Genomic DNA, 18,409 nt, shown 5'->3' with positions numbered 1-18,409 from the left:
ATTTCCCAGACTGAGCTAAAACTGGACTCCAGTTGCCTAGAAACTAGAGGAGGCTCCCCCAACCTGCTCTGTAAAGAGACGACACATCACAGCAACACCACGCTGGCCCAGCAGCACCAGTGACACATGCCAGCCACGTGACTGGGCTTCCACCTGACCCATATGGCTTCACACAGAAACGAACTCACTGTGCTCCCCCACCCTCTCCTGTTATACATTTTACATAAGTGAACCCAGAGTTTAAACACCCGCCTTTCCCGGGCCGCTTTTCCGGGAAGGGTTTGCACTACCTACCTTGTTCGTGGTGTAGCTATCCCAGATGATAAGCTTACCATCCTGTGAGGCACTAACTAGAAGCCTGGAGGAAAAAGAAAAAAGTAAACCATGAGTACCACACCAACAAGGGAAGTCACCCAAAGACAACGAATGAAAACTAAACTTTAGTGATGACTAACGCGCTTCAACATTATATTTGCTGACAAAGCGCACTTATTTATAAGCACCCCCCCCCCACAAAAAAATGTTCTAATTGTTAGACCAACTTTGAAAGCATGAAAAGAAAATACTGCCAGCGATAACAGCTCAGGTTCAATCGTGCTTGTCTTCAGGTGAAGACCTGGCCACAGTCCCTTGGTTGGTCAGATGAGACAAGCTGGTTGCCTAGAACTGCTTCTGTTTGTTTTCTGTTCACCATAAATCAGATTTGAGACCTACAGATCTTTCTTTCATGAGTCAAAGGTGGTAGAAAATATTTAGTATATAATTTTCTGTTCCATTCTGACATGTAGAAAGCCTAAATATAAAGGACTAATAAGTTTTTAGATATTCAAAATTTATGAGACATTTCTCACCAAAGATACCCCATGAAAATTTCCCAGACTGAGCCAAAATGGGACTGCAAGGCCCTTACAAACACTAAGGAGGCACCCCCTTTCCACCTGCTTTGCAAAGAGATGACAATCTAAAGCACAGCTGTGCCTGGCCCCACAGAAGACACTAGTTAACCATCAGGAATATTTTTCGTAACAATTTTCTTGCTCTGGTCAACTGTGCCGTTTGGGATCTGTGTCTTGAAAAGGTGCTCAGTCTGTATTTGCAGAAAGAAGACAGGAAACCGCAAAAGGAAAACATGACTAATGGGCAAAGGAATTTCAAGTGAGAGTAAATTCAGGGAACCACCGGCACTCATAAGATATCCTAAGGAACTCTGTCGTACAGACTGTGCTGTTTTCGAGGAACGGCAAGAAGGCTCTCTCCATAATCCCACGCAGAGATACGTGTCAGCATGGTAAATAAGGAGAAGGATTTTCAGTTTTAGAGATTTTATCAAAACACGGGTCTCAACCATTTCAGCCGCAATATACTCGGCTTCCTGAACTGGCCAAAACCTGGAGGTAAAATCCCTCGAATCCCTCTGACGACGGGTCCTTTTCGTCCAGCTCTGCGCTCCGATGCACACCCTGCTCAGGGAGCCAGCAATGAGTCTGGCAGGGAGTAAATACGTGTTCAGCACTGCATGAAAAACTTATCCAGGAACTGAACTACATGCAGGCTCCAATCCTATTATTCTTTGGATGCAATTTCTTAAAGTAAATCCCTGCATCAAGGTGCAGTTATAAACATATTAGGCACTTGAAAGACCCCATGTAATCGGAACCAGGGTCGCTCTGCGGCTCTATTTCCGCCAGGCTCCTCTAAGCACAGGCTTTGGATGAACATCAGAGCTGACGTAAAGAAGCTCGTCCTCCGGGAGGGTCACCTCTAGAAAGGCCTCCTGGTCGGAAAGCTTACTATGTGCTGACGCACCCCAGGGTTAGAGAGACATTAAGCAGCCCCTGATCCTCCAGAAGGTGAGAAAAGACACACCTCTTAATCCCCAGTAGGACGACCGCTTGGGACCTGGTTCCTTCTGTCTCCTAGAGCTCTCAGTTCCCCCGAGGTGCCACCCACCCAGAACACCGAGGCAAGAGCCAGGAGGATGCCCAGGGCTCCAGGACACTGAAAACAGGGGTTAAGTAGATAGAGGTCCAGATCCAAAGGCCTCACTCAGGCCCTTCATTTACTCTGAGGAGGGAGGACTCTCAAGCCTCGCTGGGTTTCACTCTCAATTGTAACACTTCAGCAGACTTCAAAAAGGGGAGATAGGGCTTCCCTGGTGGCACAGTGGTTAAGAATCTGTCTGCCAATGCAGGGGACACGGGTTCAAGCCCTGGTCCGGGAAGATCCCACATGCCATGGAGCAACTAAGCCCGTGCACCACAACTACTGAGCCTGCGCTCTAGAGCCCGTGCTCTGCAACAAGAGAAGCCACCACAACGAGAAGCCCACGCACCACAATGAAGAGCAGCCCCCGCCGCTGCAACTAGAGAAAGCCCACGCGCAGCAACGAAGACACAGCCAAAAATAAATTAACTAATTAATTTAAAAAGGGGGTGGGGAGTTTAGCATTAATTCATGTGACTGAGACTCTCAAATGTTATAAAAAGTAGACTTTAAGTATAAAAAAATTACAACATATTGATAAACATGTTATAAATGCATACATAATGTGTACTGACACATGCATATACACAAACCTCACTGTGGGTATCTCCTATAGTTTTAAAAGAAAACTGCTAATCAGTGCAATAGTTTGAGAGAGTCCATGAATTATACAAACATGATCAAATAACTGGCATTCCCAAATTATAGTTCTGAATCATGAAAAAAGGCTGTACAATACCCTTTGTTTATGAAGATGCCTTAAACAAAATGTACATCCAAAATGAAAATAAACTTTCTTTGGACTTTAAAGAGGCAAACTTTTACCTATTTTACCTCTCCAGAAAACACAGCTATCTACAAAAAACAAAAAAATCTCTGAAGGGGTCTGGATAGCAAAGGTCCTCTTTGGTATCATTTTTTGTTTTCCTTGTTTATGACTGTAAAATACAGCTCTCATATAAGGGCATTATAAAAATAAATGTCCTTTGAAGAGCAGCTTTAAAACAAATGCCCACGTACCCAAGACGCTGTCCAAGAAAGAGAACAAGACCCATGCAACGCCCAACAGCGTCTCCTGGGTCTCCCACATCACCCCTTCTCTCAGGGGTGACCACGACCCAGAATGCGGTGCTGCTTATTCCTGCCTTTGCGTTCGTTCCTTCGACCACAGGGCTCGAGGCAGAATTTGTGTTGGAACCAGAGGGCACGCAAGGCCTGGCAGCAGTGCTCAGGATGCCTGTGAGATCTGGTGCTGCCGGCCCCCGGCCTCCCCCGAGCCCCTCTCCACATCACCACAGCTCTGGCCACACACCTGCCTTAGTTCCTTGAGCACAGCTCCTGGTCACCTCTCAGGGCACAAGTGACACATCACGAACCATCCAACGTCCTGTCTAATCAGGACACTGATGTTCCCACAGATGGGAGGAAAGACCCAAAGGTAAGATACTGTTTGGTTACCATCTACTTTTGACAATAAATTCTAAGGTGGATTGACTAGTAAGGGCATTTTTCTTTCTTTTCCCATTTTTATTCTTTCTGATTACTGCCATCATTGAAATGATCTAAGTTAGTTCTCATTTGCATTTGGAATTATATGGGATAGTCTACAGAAAAAAACTAAAAATAGACTCTTTTGTTCTGTAGCTGTTGACACTCTAAAGCAGGCAATTTCATGAACAAAGAAAAAAACCACCAAGCAAACAATTCTTCTCTGATAATTAAACATGAAAAAAATGCTCCTCTAAGAAAGGCATCTGAAATACCATGTTAGCTATTTGAAAGAACATGTTACAGTCACAAAGTCACACAGCATTTTATGTAATTACTTGGGTGGAAAAGTGGAGAAAGACTTCCCAGCAGCCTCTAAAAGAGGAACAGAAAAGAGCTGAATGGATTTCATTTCAATGCTGCTGCAGGTTAAGGGCAAGGGGAGGAGGGACCGGGAGGGCGACGGAGATGGGGAACCTAGAAAGAGGTCCGAACACGGGGCAGAATTCAAGGCAGAAAGAATGAGAGGCTAGAAGAAAGGGCGGTGGGGCAGGCAGGCCGGGGAGAGGCGGCGACAGCAGCAGCGACCAGCTCAGGCTCACGCAGGAGCCTTGGGGCACGAGTCGCTGTGCTAACCCTCCGGACACGGACACCGCAGGAAGTGGCTTCTGATCCCTGAGCCGGGGCACCGAAACCAGGAGAGGGTGTGGACAAGAGGCCACGAGGAACAGGCTGGAAAGAGGAGGAGCCATGGCACAGAGGACAGGTCACCTCCCCAAGGTGGCACGGGCGCCGAGCCGCGGAGCTGGGAGGACAAAGGCGAAGGGAGGGTGGTGAGGAGGTGACCGTGTGCGGTCGGCCGAGGCAGGTGGGAACACAGATGGAGCTCGGGCACCCGGGCTGCTGTCTTGGCCTGCTCGCACATCTGACGCAAATGCCTAATTTTTTCTTGACAAGTCACAGCCAATGAGTTCAGGTTATTTTCTCCTCCGTGCACGTGTCAAGCGCTCCGTGTGCCCACGCCCCACACACCTGGAATCCGTGCCCCAGTGCATGGCGTAGATTTTGGCCAAGTGCCCCCTCAGCGTTCTCCTGGTACGCATCTGGATTCTTCCCACTGGGTCGACGTTGTTTGTGATCTTAAAAATAAAAGTTACTGCAAGTTAACATCGCGTGACGCATGCTCTCCCCGCGAGGTCTCCTCTCCTTCACGCCCAGCCCGCTCACTGGCCCCGGCGCCCTGGCCACGGCTGTGCCTGCCCTGCTCCTTCCAGTCTGCCAGGCCTCGCTCCATGATTTCTCCCGTTTCCCAGGGCACCTACCTTCCCTCTCCCGGTTCTCGAAAGTCCACTACTCTACCTGTTCTCCAGGACCCCCGTCCCCTGCCCCCGTGCGCAGCAGGCCTGGGGCTGGCCCAGAGCCGCCTCCCCTCCCGTCTCTGCTGTCTCCCTAGCTGGCCGCCCGGCCCAGCTCCTCCTGCCTCCGTCAGTCCCTCATGGGTTTCCTCTGAATTAGAGCCTCGTCAGCCTACATCACAATCGAACACAGGGCCCCAGCCCTACAGGCTGTCCAGCGACCAGGCTGTACGCTGAGCTGGACCACGATGGAATCTCGTCTGTACTCTGTAGCTTAGGGCACAAAACTGTACATACAAACCCTGCTGTTAAGGATTCTGGGCTGACAAATGGAATATAAGCGTATCACAATAATGAGCTTTAAAAACACATACAGTCCAAAGTGCACTTGAGATTCAAATGCAGGTTATTCTTATGCAGTCTCATTTTTCTTTAACTTATTGTTTAACCCCAATTAAACAACATCTCCTAAAGCGCTAAGACAATGTAAAAAAATCATACTCAACGGAAGTAGGAATATAATTTTTCTTTCACATTTCTGTTCAATTCTTTGGACAAAAATATTGTTTTTCAGTGAGTTGAAATGCACCATTTGAGAGTATGTCCTATCTAGCATAGCCATGCAGCTGCCTCCTAAGACACTCTCATCGCCCCCAGAGGAAACCCCGCGTTCATTAAGTGGCTGCTCACTACAGCCTCCTCCCCAACTCCGGGCAACCATGAACCTATCTTCTGTCCCTACAGGGCGACCTGTCTGCACATTTCATATGCATGGAATCACACAACATGTGACCTTCTTTCACTGAGCGCCATGTCTCGAGATTCATCCCTTCTATGGCTGAGTAACGTCCCACCGCGTGGACAGGCCACACTTGGTCCCTGCGCTCCTCCATCTGCGGATATCTGCTTCCTGCTCTGGCCGCTGGGAACCGAGACGACGTGAGCACGTGCGTACACGGGCTTGTTTGAGCGTCAGGTCCTCTGGGCGTGCATCTAGGAGTGGAACTGCTGGGTCATGACTAATGTTTAACTTTTTGAGAATACGCCAAACTGGACTTTAGAAATCGAAGTTCTGAGGCAGATTTTGCTAGGAAGAGGAACTCTGAAATAGCTGTATCGAGACTGCAATAACCTTTACAACTCCGACCTCCGCAAGAAGGCTCGAGAGACATTATTTGTCATCTGCGACGCACCACGGCCTCGCCTAGCGTGGTAAGGGTCTGCGCAGGAGAACCCTTCGGGCAGTGCCCCACACCCTCACTGTGCACAGGAGAGAATCAGAGCGCTCCCTCTAGAGGTCCCAAGTGGAGGCGCCACAAGCACCAACCTCCAGGCCAGACCAGCGACTCTGCACAAACTGCTCTTACCTGGGAGAGAGTTGCATCTGCACACGCTTTTCTAGCATCCTAGGGAAAGACAATGATAAAGAGGGAATTAGTGCTGTTTCAGATACAGTCACTCCAAGGTGCTGGCACGGCAGTCCCGGAGAGCCTCCACCAGGGTGGGAGAGCTCAGACCCCTTCCCTCGCCGCGCTCCCACCCCAGCCCCGCACCCACGGTCCCGAGCACACTGAACAGAGAACCAGCAACACACAAGTGCGTGCCTGGCCTGCAGACCACCCCGTCTAACGCGCAGCGCCCCCGCGCCCCCAGAGCCTCCTCTCCTGCCTGCGAGGCTCCGGCACCTTCCCACAGACCTGCACGTGCGTCTCGCTCCTCCTACCAGCCCAGGAGCCGGGGGGCCCACAGAAACAATGTCTAAAAAGCACTGACTGGCCGGCCCAGAGAACTTTCCTTCTAGAGTGTGTTAACTAAGACTCTTGTTTCCAAGCCGAACAATCCCTGAAGCTAACCTCTACACAGAAAAGCGAAGGATCTGGGGTCAAAACCACCAAATTCAGGTGAAGACTCTGGCTGTTGGCAGCCTGTTACCTGTTTTCTTATCTATAAAATGACCTTGTGAAGCAGGTGAGAACTACAAAGGGATGTTACTCAAGCTAATTAAAATGTTCTCATTGTTCCTAAGTGATCCAAGTTACTAGAAAAAAAATCTTGAAATCTCAAAATTAGTGTGTATATATATATATACATATATATAGAGACATATATTTTTTGGCTGTTGGGTCTTCGTGGCTGCACGCAGGCTACTCTTCGTTGCAGTGCGCGGGCTTCTTCTCACTGTGGTGGCTTCTCTTGTCGCGGAGCATGGGCTCTAGGCGCACGGGCTTCAGTAGTTGTGGCGTGTGGGCTTCAGTAGTTGTGGCCCACGGGCTTCAGTAGTTGTGGCACGTGGGCTTCAGTAGTTGTGGCACGTGGGCTTCAGCAGTTGTGGCGCACGGGCTTAGTTGCTCGCGACATGTGGGATCTTCCGGAACCTGGGATCAAACCTGTGTGCCCTGCATTGGCAGGCGGATTCTTATCCACTGCACCACCAGAGAAGCCCCAGCGTATATATTTTTACAAATAGAAAGCCATACATTCTGAGGGAAAATGAGACAACAGCTTTAAGAGGATCAAACTTTGAATGTAGGGATGGGGCCTAAAACGGTTTTTTGTGTAGGAATAATTTCAAAGGAAATTATGACAATTTCTAACAGAAACGTTGCCACTGTGTCGTCATCTGACCACCTGCTCTCACTGACATACATATGAGCACTCGTGTGGGAGGGGCCGGGGACCCCTCCAGGGCAAACGGTCTCACCGCTTCACGAAGCTGGTGCTAATACTCACCAGCCCAGCACAGGGAGTATATTCAACGAGATGGTGATTATAGAGGGACCAAATATCTAGATTCCAAATTCAACTCAAACTAACCTATCAGAAGCTGTTCTGCTTAGTTAAATCTGCTTATTTAATTAAAACACAAAAATTATATAATCAGGTATTTCTGTGCCAGCACCTAAACTTGGGGTCAAGGGAGACCCAGAGCAGCAGGTTTTCCATCAGGGACTCTATCAGTTACTTACAGAGTTCAATATTTATTTCTGAGTACCATTTTTTAAATGTTTGTTTATTTGTTTATTTATTTATTTATTTATTTATTTATTTATTTATTTATTTATTTATTGCCATGTTAGGTCTTCGTTGCTGCACGCAGCCTTTCTCTAGTTGCGGTGAGCAGGGGCTACTCTGTTGCAGTGCGCGGGCTTCTCATTGCGGTGGCTTCTCTTGTTGCGGAGCACAGGCTCTAGGCGCACGGGCTTCAGTAGTTGTGGCACACGTGCTCAGTAGTTGCGACACACGTGCTCAGTAGTTGCGGCACAGGGCTCAGTAGTTGTGGCACGTGGGTTCAGTAGTTGTAGTGCATGGGCTTAGTTGCTCCACGGCATGTGGCATCTTCCCAGACCAGGGGTTGAACCCGTGTCCCCTGCATTGGCAGGTGGATTCTTAACCACTGCACCACCAGGGAAGCCCTGAGTACCATTCTTACTGATATTATACACAGCTTTCAATTTTAAAAAAGAATAACAAGAATTTTTAATTTGTGTTTTGGCTGTGCCATGTGGCTTGCAGGATCTTAGTTCCCCGACCAGGGATTGAACCTGGTCCACTGCAGTGGAAGCGCCAAGTCCTAACCACTGGACTGCCAGGGAAGTCCCTAACAAGAATTTTTTAAATGGAAAAAGTAAACCATGGGACTTAAGTGGCTTCATTCTGGTTAGTGTCCAGAGATTGAAATGGGTTTCGTAATGTCCAGAGCAGACTGCAGTGACACCACAGAGAACAGAGAGAAAATCCATTTTCAACACAGGGAACTCAAATTCAGTCTTCATTTTAGCCAACAAGTGCTCAAAGTAAATGAGTACAATATCCTCAGAGCAATTCAATCTTCAACTTCCAACCCTGTAGGAAGAAGTCTTCTAATGGAAACCATCTCTGTAACTGCTTAATAAAGACAGAAATCTTCAACATTTTTTAGATTAAATTCCAATTTAACGGCCTGGTGATACGTTCACAACGGCTTATTATTTAGCCAAGGCTCCTATACTGTCTGTGCTGAGAAAAGTCACTGAAGACAGCAGGTCACCTTCCTGCCCCTCACCCAGAGGAACACACACAGACCCACAGTCAGTCAGGCCTTATCCCGGCTGGATGTCGGTCCAGCACAGGGCAGCACGCGGCCAGGCCCATCCCACTAGGGCCGCACTGTCCACCGCGGCTCTGCTGTCAATGGAGACAAGCACCCATACGCGTCACTCAGCCCGTCTTGTTCACTTGCAGGGTCGGCACAGTCACTTTGAAAAAAAATTTGCGCCTGTACATTTCGTGGAGTTCCCCTTCATCCACTGGTAGCCCATGTGTTTAAGACATGCCATATTTCAATCGGCATCCCATTGAGAGCCCGTGTTTCCTCACAAACATGATCAAAAGTAAGACGACACGGTCCCTCTGGGGTCTTTCAGCTTAAAGACCAATCTAATAAAGCAAGCGACCCCTCTCAGAATCATCTACCATCTCTTGTTTGATTTGCTGTGCCCTACATTCTTTAACAAGCATGTGTCCCTTGGGTAATCAGGGGGAAAAGGGTGTTTTTTTTCCTTTGTTAAAGAAAGTCTTCTGTTCCCATTTGATGTAATGGACTCAAACAGCTTTGTTGACCCTATACTGTGCAAAGAAACCAGCACAGCCTCAGAGGCAAGGCCTGTGCAGATGGGTGTGGAGATGGCTGTGCAGCTCGTCCACTCTCCTAGGGATGGTCCACGTGGAGCAGGTGCCACGGGAGATGCCACGGGTACACGCTGAGGCCATTTCATGTAAGAGACCCTGAATTGGCAAGACTCAGTACTAAAAAAGAGTGTAAAAAGTAAATGTATTTATTAATTATATATCAAAATGGTGATCTGTTAGATATATATAGATAGATAGATAGATAGGTACAGTTGTTAAAAATTAATTCTACCAGTTTCTTTTTACAGCTTTAAATTCCACATGTGGCTCACACGACAGCTCTGTCCCCTAAGAGGAGGGTTTTGTGTGCTTTACAGAAAATGGGTCTAAAAAATGGGAAGAAGAGATGCAACACTGACTTTCAGCCTTTATTTTTTTCCACCAAATTTGGATTTTTTTTGTTTACCTATGCCATATGAACTCTTATTTGCTACGAACAGATCTGAACCCACTATTTATGAACAACTTATAAACAACAACTTATTGTTGCTAGAAAAACAAAATTCTGATTTCTATATTCTGGAGTGTGGCTGGACGTATTAAACCAATCTGATCAGAGCAAACCATTAAAAATACTAACTGTTCCTTATTTTTATTGAGCTGTATCGTATGTTTTAAATGTTAAGATTTGAAATTCTTACAGTAAAAGGATATTTTCTGTTTCCTCTTTGATGGTAGATCTCAGATAATTCCATTATCTTTTCTCAACTTCAAGAAAAAGTTGGCTAAAATGATGCTGATCTTTCTTTCCAATTACCACTAGGCTTTCTGAACATATAATTGGTCTTTTAAAAGGAAATAATTAGGCTCCATCCTTATAGTTGGACCTAGTATGCATCCCCTTTTAAAAGTTCACGGGTTCTGCAGTGCACCATTATAAACATCAGTGACAGATTGGGAGGTAATGCTTGAGAACTCTGCAACTATCCTACTTTCTACAGGACAGCTGAATGACACTGGCTGTTTTTATCTTCAAAGAGATGCTCTATTTGAATAGAGCATCTATTTGAAGATAGATGTTAGTGCTCTAACAGCCATAACCATCCCTAGGAAACCTCTTTTTTCAAAATTAAGAACAAATCACCTGCACTTAAAATACTTTTTATTACTGTTGTTAATACTCTTATTTTTAAACAAGTTTCCTGCCCTCAACTTAGCAGTCACAGTGGGGGAAGTGAACACCACACTCTATACAGTGACCAAAAGAATGTCACAAAGCTAATTCCCAAAGTCAAGAAAAAAGGTACAAAAAGACGTCTATAAATTCTATGGAAACATTTGCTGTATAGTGAAGTGAAAATATGCTAGAAAACAAAATCCTAGCAGAAACTAACAAAACATTGTAAGGCAATTATACTCCAATAATGATGTTTAAAAAAAGAAAGAAAGAAAGAAAGAAAACAAAATCCTGAAAATAATGTCCTAGGCCAAATACCTGGATCTGTAATTTCTTTTTCTTTCTTTTTTTTTTTCTTTTTTCGCGCGGTACGCGGGTCTCTCACTGTTGTGGCCTCTCCCATTGTGGAGCACAGGCTCCGGACGCGCAGGCTCAGCGGCCATGGCTCACGGGCCCAGCCGCTCCACGGCATGTGGGATCTTCCCAGACCGGGGCACGAACCCGTGTCCCCTGCATCGGCAGGCGGACTCTCAACCACTGCGCCACCAGGGAAGCCCTTGATCTGTAATTTCTACATCCTGGGCCACTTAAGATTCAATTTCAATCCAAAACAATGAATAGTCTGTATTCTGTAACCCATCTTTCCTTAAAATGGTAACATCGCATCTGAAATCCAAATGATTAACAAAACGGAGCACACATAGCTACGTACTCTAATCTGGTTTTTAAGCTGTTCGGCCTCCTGCCGTAACTGGTCAAGTTCACTCATCTTCTAATCTTAGTGCTCTTCAAAGCCACCTCAAAGAATCTTAGATCTGAAAGAGAAAAGCACAAAATATTAATAAACAATGACTGAGTAATTTAATGAAGCAGGTGAGAGAACGAAATTGAAATTTTGAGAGCTATGGTTTCATTACAAATCAGAGTACCTTTCTTTAGCATTCATAAGAAGGTATAAAATGCCTACAAGGGCTGGGTTAACTAAGTATAATTACTATTATACACAAGCTTTGTTCAATGACAACGTCTAATAGACTATTCAAAAGGTGGTGGTGGGCTGAAGAAAGAAAAATCTGTTTAGAAGCAGGTTTCACGAAGGATTTGGGTCTCACTATAAACTAAGACTGACGTTCAGAATAACTCTCACATGAAAACCCTGGAGTAGTTAGTTCAGGAAATAGAGTACAGTGGCAACCTGGCAACCCAGCACCTCAAAGCCGTGTCAATGATCTTGAACCTGTGACTGCCCAGAAGACATCAGAACGTTCACACAGTGATTCTCATTGGTTTTTTTTGGCTGCGTTGGGCCTTCGTTGCTACACGCGGGCTTTCCTCTAGTTGCAGCGAGCACAGGTTACTCTTCGTTGCGGTGCGCGGGCTTCTCGTTGCAGTGGCTTCTCTTGTTACGGAGCATGGGCTCTAGGCACGCGGGCTTCAGGAATGGCGGCACACGGGCTCTAGAGCGCAGGCTCAGTAGTTGTGGCGCACAGGCTTAGTTGCTCCGCAGCATGTGGGATCTTCCCGGACCAGGGCTCGAACCCGTGTCCCCTGCATTGGCAGGTGGATTCTTAACCACTGCGCCACCAGGGAAGTCCCACACAGCAATTCTAAAAAGACTCAGTTTGGTGTCCAACAGGCCTCTGATTCAGGACAACTTACTCTCCCACCAAAATGAGCTCTGGGATCCCAGGAGAATCAGAAACAACACCGCAGTCCTTATAGGTACAGGCCAAAGTAGGCTCAGTACAAGCAGCCCTGTTGCCCACTCTTGACCCTGCCCCACCCCCAGGCTCATTAGACAGTATTCCTGAAAGCAGGGTCAAAACACAATTATCCTATTAAACAAGAGACTTATTTTCCCAAGGGAATGTCGTAATTGGGGGTTGCATTTCTGACCAAGAACGTAGCTGTTAGGTCAATCCTAACTATGACCAACCTATCACAAAGCTGAAGACACAATTATCAACATCTTTTAATCACTTAAGAATACAATTAGCTCCCACAGGCAAACACAGCTTATGCAAGGGCCTCAATTTCCTATGCAAACACAGAGGGGAGAATTCTTCCATCATAGATTTTGTGTGAAAGTCACAGGGTTATTATAATATACACCAGATATTTAATTAACAGTAATTATTTTCTTAAAATGGAAACACATCTGGGGGAAATAATCTGGATGACCCAAGAAACGTAGTTGTTAGTTCCCAGTCTAGATAAACTTTCCTTTTCTGTACAAAAGCATTCAAAATAATTGTTACATGGTCTATATTACAGAATACTTATTGAGAAAACAAAAATACCTTTCCCAATAAAAAGCATCTTTAAAAAGTATGTGTTAAGTTCCTGGTTCCTGCCCTCACCTGCACCCACCAGCCCACATCTATTCACAGCCACAAAACGCCATTAGCTGCCGGGCGGGCCGGGAAGGAAGCAGAAGGGGAAGTGCTGGGCTTCTAGAGGCATCAAGTCCCTCGGGCTGACCCTAAATGAAAGTCTGCAGAACTACCAGGAAAGGCCTAACGGGGTGGGGCCGTGACACGGAGCTGAGGCATCTCAGAGGACAAAGGCAGGGCCTGCCCCTCCAGCCATCCGGGAAGGCAAGACAGTGACACCACTGTTCCTAGAGGCATTACTTCAAGTGGGTGTTGTAAGCCCGGGCAAGCTTCGCCCACGCAGACTCCCTGGCGCCTCCCTGGACAAAGGGAGCATGGCTGGAGTTACCCTACGTGATAACCGGGCTCATTCTCTCTCTCGTTTTCATGTATCCAAACTCTGAGGACTGCAGCTGATGAATATTAATGTATGAAATAATAACTAACAGTGCCAAAAGAACACGAAATAATTTTAAAACAGAAAGCTGTGCCGATGCGTTTCCTGAGCTTACGGACGGCCCCGCATCCTCCCCACCAACCCTGGCGGCCTGTTGCAGCGCACGCACGTGCATTTCACACGTGATCAAACTATACTATAAGGACAATCCGGCAGAGCTGGGGGCAGTTTTATCCCAGTAACACTCCCCACCCCCACGTTAAAGAATTGTTCTTAGTCTGTGGAGAAGCTACTTCATTCAATCCTTCCAAAATCAACGTGAAGAAAACTAACAGCTAATGTTGTCATAAGGTACACTGAATTAAACAGTTAGTTTTAGTCAACAAACCATGTTTTCTGATCCTAATTTAAACACGAAAAAGCTACGCTAGTTTTTAAAGTAAGGACAAAACCAACAAACTCCTAGGATCGAGATAAACAAAAAGAACTTTCAGAGATGCTAGGTGGTCTTTAGGTAAAGACCCAAATCCTATTATTAGATGGAATAGCTCCTGAGATATTAAAATTAAATATTTCTTTTAATTAGGTGCTCTTTTTTACATATTATAAAAGAATACATATCAATACATGATAATCACCCAGCTGTATTGCTTTAAACTAGAGAAATTAATTTATTGAAAACTCAACTATCTTTAAAATGAGAAGCTCCAATTCAGTTACCTCTCAAAATTTCAGAAGCAATAATACCAATACTTGCTGACTTCAATCTTTAGTCACAAGCAAAGAGAACAAAACCAGATTTCTCTTTCATCATTAAGTAACATAAATTATTAATACTGCCTTTTAATTACGGCTCTCTCTACGACCAGTATCCACATTCAAGTTGCAATTAGGAGACTCAAAATTCGTAACCGTTAATTTTTAAAGAAAAGGGTATTCATATCTCTACTACCAATAAAAATAAGTGTCCTGAAAGGCCCTTTTTGATCTCTACAGTCTGGTCAGAAAGAGAAACCTACTGGTAGACATTTAAAAATTTTTTTTCAACTACATTCTTTATTCTACATGTTGAAGGTGTATTTTTTAAAATCCAATCTGGAAAAGAAGTTATCTGCAGCTGGCCTCTCACCGATGGGGGGACACTCCAGCACGCTCACTTCTCCCCGTCGCCCTCTGGGCACTGGGGTTCGCTCTGACGTGGCACAGTCCAGGACCTCCTCTGTGGGGCACACACACATCCACGATGGACAGCCTCCCGCGCCTTGAGCTAACGGACACTGAACTGGCCTCACAGGATGAGTGTGAAGGGGCCGGGCAACACCACCATCACACAAGACCAAGCAGTCAGCACTCCCCCAAAGAGAAGTCGGCGACCCACGGACAGCAAGGAGCCTGCACACTCAGCTCCAGAGTGGGGCTGGTGGGAAGCTAACAACTCCTAATTCCCACAAACTAAAAGTTCGTCCCAAATGCTCTGCTGCGACGATAACAGCAAACGAAGGAGACAAGGTACAGAAAAATATATGAATGATGAGAGTTCTCCTTTTGTGTAGAGAAAAAGAATAAACATCTATGCTAATGTAAGCAATCTTTTTTCTATATACACAAGAAAATGTTAATGGCTATTTTGGGGGGGAATACACAGGAATAGGGGCAGCTCTGATTTTTCATATTATCTCATATATATAAGGAAAAAAGACAAATTACATATGTAAAATTATATGTGTATATACTTTTTTTTTTTTCCAAAAAAAGTTAACTGGTTATCTGGGCTGTTGAACCAAGAAGCATTCACAATTCTTCCTCCATACTTTTCAGTTAAAAGAAAAAAGCTAGTAAATGTTAACCGTTTACTGGGTGAACGATTACGTATCACTAGGAACAATAATGGAGATAGTATAAAAACGTAGAAAAATGCTCATTATATGCTAAATGAAAAACAAATTTGTGTGTAATAATTTTAGCTATTTAAGAAGGCCAGAAACATACCTGATTCAAAAACACATGTAATAAGACAGCATTTTTGTTAGAATTACTGGTCTTATCTTTCTCTTCATTTTCCAAATCCTGGACATGCAGTTTACATTCCTTTGATCACAAAAAATGATGTACATTTTAAAGGTCTTACTTACACGTAACTGCTTTTGCTGTTCTCTTCACTATCCTTAGTCCCCCAGAGCCTCTGAGAAGCCCACCATCAGGTTGACGTGGCCTGGGCTCCTTCTCTCCTCCAGGGCCAAAGTCACGGCTAAGCACTGGCCATGCTGACTCAGCGCACTGACCAGTCTAATCCACTAAGACAGGACCTGCTGAGAGTCTCACTTCTGTTCTTTATGACCCACATCTGCCACCAGCTTTTATTTAGAGCTTGTTTTGGAAATACTTTCCACAGAAATTTAAGTATCTTAAAAGCAAGTATGTGAAGTGATCTGCCCCTACTTTAGGTTATACCCAGTATCTCTGTAAGTTAAAGTGTTAACATAATTTTTTATTTAAATATTTCACATTTGTGACATAATGTACTTCACGATTAATGCAGCACCACGCCCCTCTAATCAAGACCCCTGTAAAGTCTAGGAAGGACACGTCAAGGGCCCCCAGCGCCCCAGTTATTACCCAGTCACTAACAATGATACGAGCTGATATTAAGGACAAAATGGAGTGACTGCATCAAAATATAATTTCAGGTTCTGGTTTTGCGACACACAAGGAATGCGACTCTCACCCGCTCACTTTCCACTCTGGTCTGCTGACTGCACCACAGGAACGACAGCACCAACACCGCAGGGCCAAGAAGAAAACTAACAAGACAACTGTAAAGGGCTCTGTAAGCCTTTCTGTGTGATCAGTGATCAGACTATTAAGTGCATCCCCCACAGAGCAGCCGCCACGCACACGCGGGTTTGCGACCCACAGGCAGGCGGCCCGGGACGCCAGCCACCGGTGCCCGTGCTGCGCTCAACGTCCTGGGGCAACAGCAGCCCCGCCGAGCGCCCCGCGCCACGGGGGCAGGAGTCTGCCAACCTGCTCGGCCACACGAGTACCAGTACCGCACCTCACCTCCAGACAAAAGAGCATCCTGAGAGAGGGGAGTTTGCATGAGGGATTTGAATCAATTTCACCAGCTTTTCTGGTTTTTCTTCCATTCCCAAATCCAAGTTAACCTCCGAAATCGAGACAGCACAAGTCCAAAGGGCAATGGACAGCAGTCAAGCCCTTCCTGGGTCACAGCTGCTTTAACAAAACCCGAGCAGTGAGGGCAAATCCCCAGGGTGCGGGACAACTCCACCACGAGACACCCGCAGCCTTCCCTGGCGTGGGAAGGTACACCCTGACAGATTTAAGAATAAAATGACGTGTCTGAAATTCGCTGTAAAACCACCACGGAGGGAAACAGGGGAGAGCACAGAAAAACAAGTTCGGTCGTGAGTTGGTAATTGCTTTAGTTTGGTGATGGAGTTCCTTATACTATTTGTTAACTTATTATGTATTTCAATTTTCCATTAGAATAGTTTCTGTTTAAATGTTAGAGACCTTGAATCTTGATTTAAAATCCAAATGTACAGAGAAAACCAGGAAAATCTGAATATCGTCTGGGTATCTGATGACAAGGGGCTGCTGCTCTTTCATTCGGTGCCATAATGAAACTGAAGTCCTTAACCGTGAGAAATGCTTCTTACTTATGAGTGAAATGATATGATTTGGGGACTTCCTTTAAAACACTCTGATAGGAAGAAAGGAGATTAAACAAGACTAGCAGAATTCTGTTAGAGCTGGATGATTTCATAATATTCTGCCTGTAATCTATGTTTGAACATTCTCTTAATAAATTTTTTTAAAAGTCATTACTTCTTGGTATTGTTTGACTACATTACAAGTATGTACGAAATCTGTTATATATCTCTTAGTTTTAAAAATATAGGAGCACAGGGATCTCACAAGCAGATTGTGTTGTATTTTGACATGGATCACGCTGCCACGTTAGCTGGTTGTCTGTGAGAAAGAGACAATCCCAAAAATTCTCAAATTTGTCTGAACAACTGAATGGTTGACCATGGAGGCTGGTATGTTTCAAAAGTGACAAAAAATTAAGTTTTGATGAAACATTACATCAGCTTCTAAGAAGTAGCAGATATCAGAATATTCAATACAAAGTAAACCATAACTAGTTTTTAATATGGTTGACCAGCTGGTAATGGAGACTGACAGAGGAAGCTTAGTTACACACAAAATTCCCGTCTGGCTCTGGATTAAAGTACCCAGCAAATTTTTACACGTTATTTTAAAACTGACATGTGTGTGTTACATTTTACTAGAATGCAATGATTTAAATAGTCTGTCCCCAACATCTAAGATACCTCATGAGATTTTCCTGTATCTCAATTTTCTGATGCAAATTTTAAAAGAAAACTCACAGCCCCTCAGTTAAGTGTTTACTGATAATGCACACATAAGACATTTTATTTTTCACATTTTACATTTATGGACAATGTAGTATATACTCTTCTTCTAAATTACTGTTTAACTCCAATTTAAGCATATCCCCTTAAAGCACTAGGACAATGTAAAAAATGTAATCATTCTTACCAGAACTAAATTCATACAACGATCGTACATTAGTTCTGTAAATAGAAATAAAAAAAGATACAAGATATAATCTATACATAAAATGAATTTACTTATTAGCCTTACAAAGGTCTGATCACTAGGAGGCCCCCAGCTGATGTTCTATAAGAGGGAAGAAGAGTCTCACTTCCGTTTACGACCTTTTGAAAATAAAGGTTCTTGTACTTTTCAAATCACAACAGAACCTACACATAACTTCATAACGTCACTGATAGTCAAACGCCACATACACTCAAACTGAATTTCTGGGAACCCATGTGTCATTTTAGGAAATCCACGCTAAACCCAGACATCACGGCAGTGGAAAAGCCCCCAAGATGGTACCATGCTGATGTCTGGTCTGATGCCCTGTGAATGGTTCCAACACCACTGCAGCACGTGCTTTCCTGATTTCCCAAGACCC

At 45.0% G+C, this 18,409-nt stretch overlaps 1 protein-coding gene across 4 annotated transcripts in view; it reads right to left on the bottom strand.

Moving 5' to 3' along the window:
• GNB1 (G protein subunit beta 1) overlaps positions 1-18,409 on the bottom strand; it is a 92,588-nt gene that overhangs the window by 15,188 nt on the left and 58,991 nt on the right. For all 4 annotated transcript variants that reach the window (XM_082832764.1, XM_082832762.1, XM_082832761.1 and 1 more), the window contains 4 exons: positions 11,324-11,426; positions 6,194-6,232; positions 4,504-4,610; positions 295-358 (listed from right to left, as the gene is read on the bottom strand). In XM_082832764.1, coding sequence (XP_082688890.1) covers positions 295-358; positions 4,504-4,610; positions 6,194-6,232; positions 11,324-11,380 — 267 coding nt within the window. In that variant the 5' untranslated portion in view covers positions 11,381-11,426. The remainder of the gene's footprint in view (positions 1-294; positions 359-4,503; positions 4,611-6,193; positions 6,233-11,323; positions 11,427-18,409) is intronic.

This window comes from Leucopleurus acutus (assembly GCF_964270905.1).
Source record: "Leucopleurus acutus genome assembly, chromosome: 2".
Classification (NCBI taxonomy): Eukaryota; Metazoa; Chordata; class Mammalia; order Artiodactyla; family Delphinidae; genus Leucopleurus; species Leucopleurus acutus.
The sequence above is the reverse complement of the archived record's forward strand: the minus strand, read 5'-3'. Positions and strand labels throughout refer to the sequence as shown.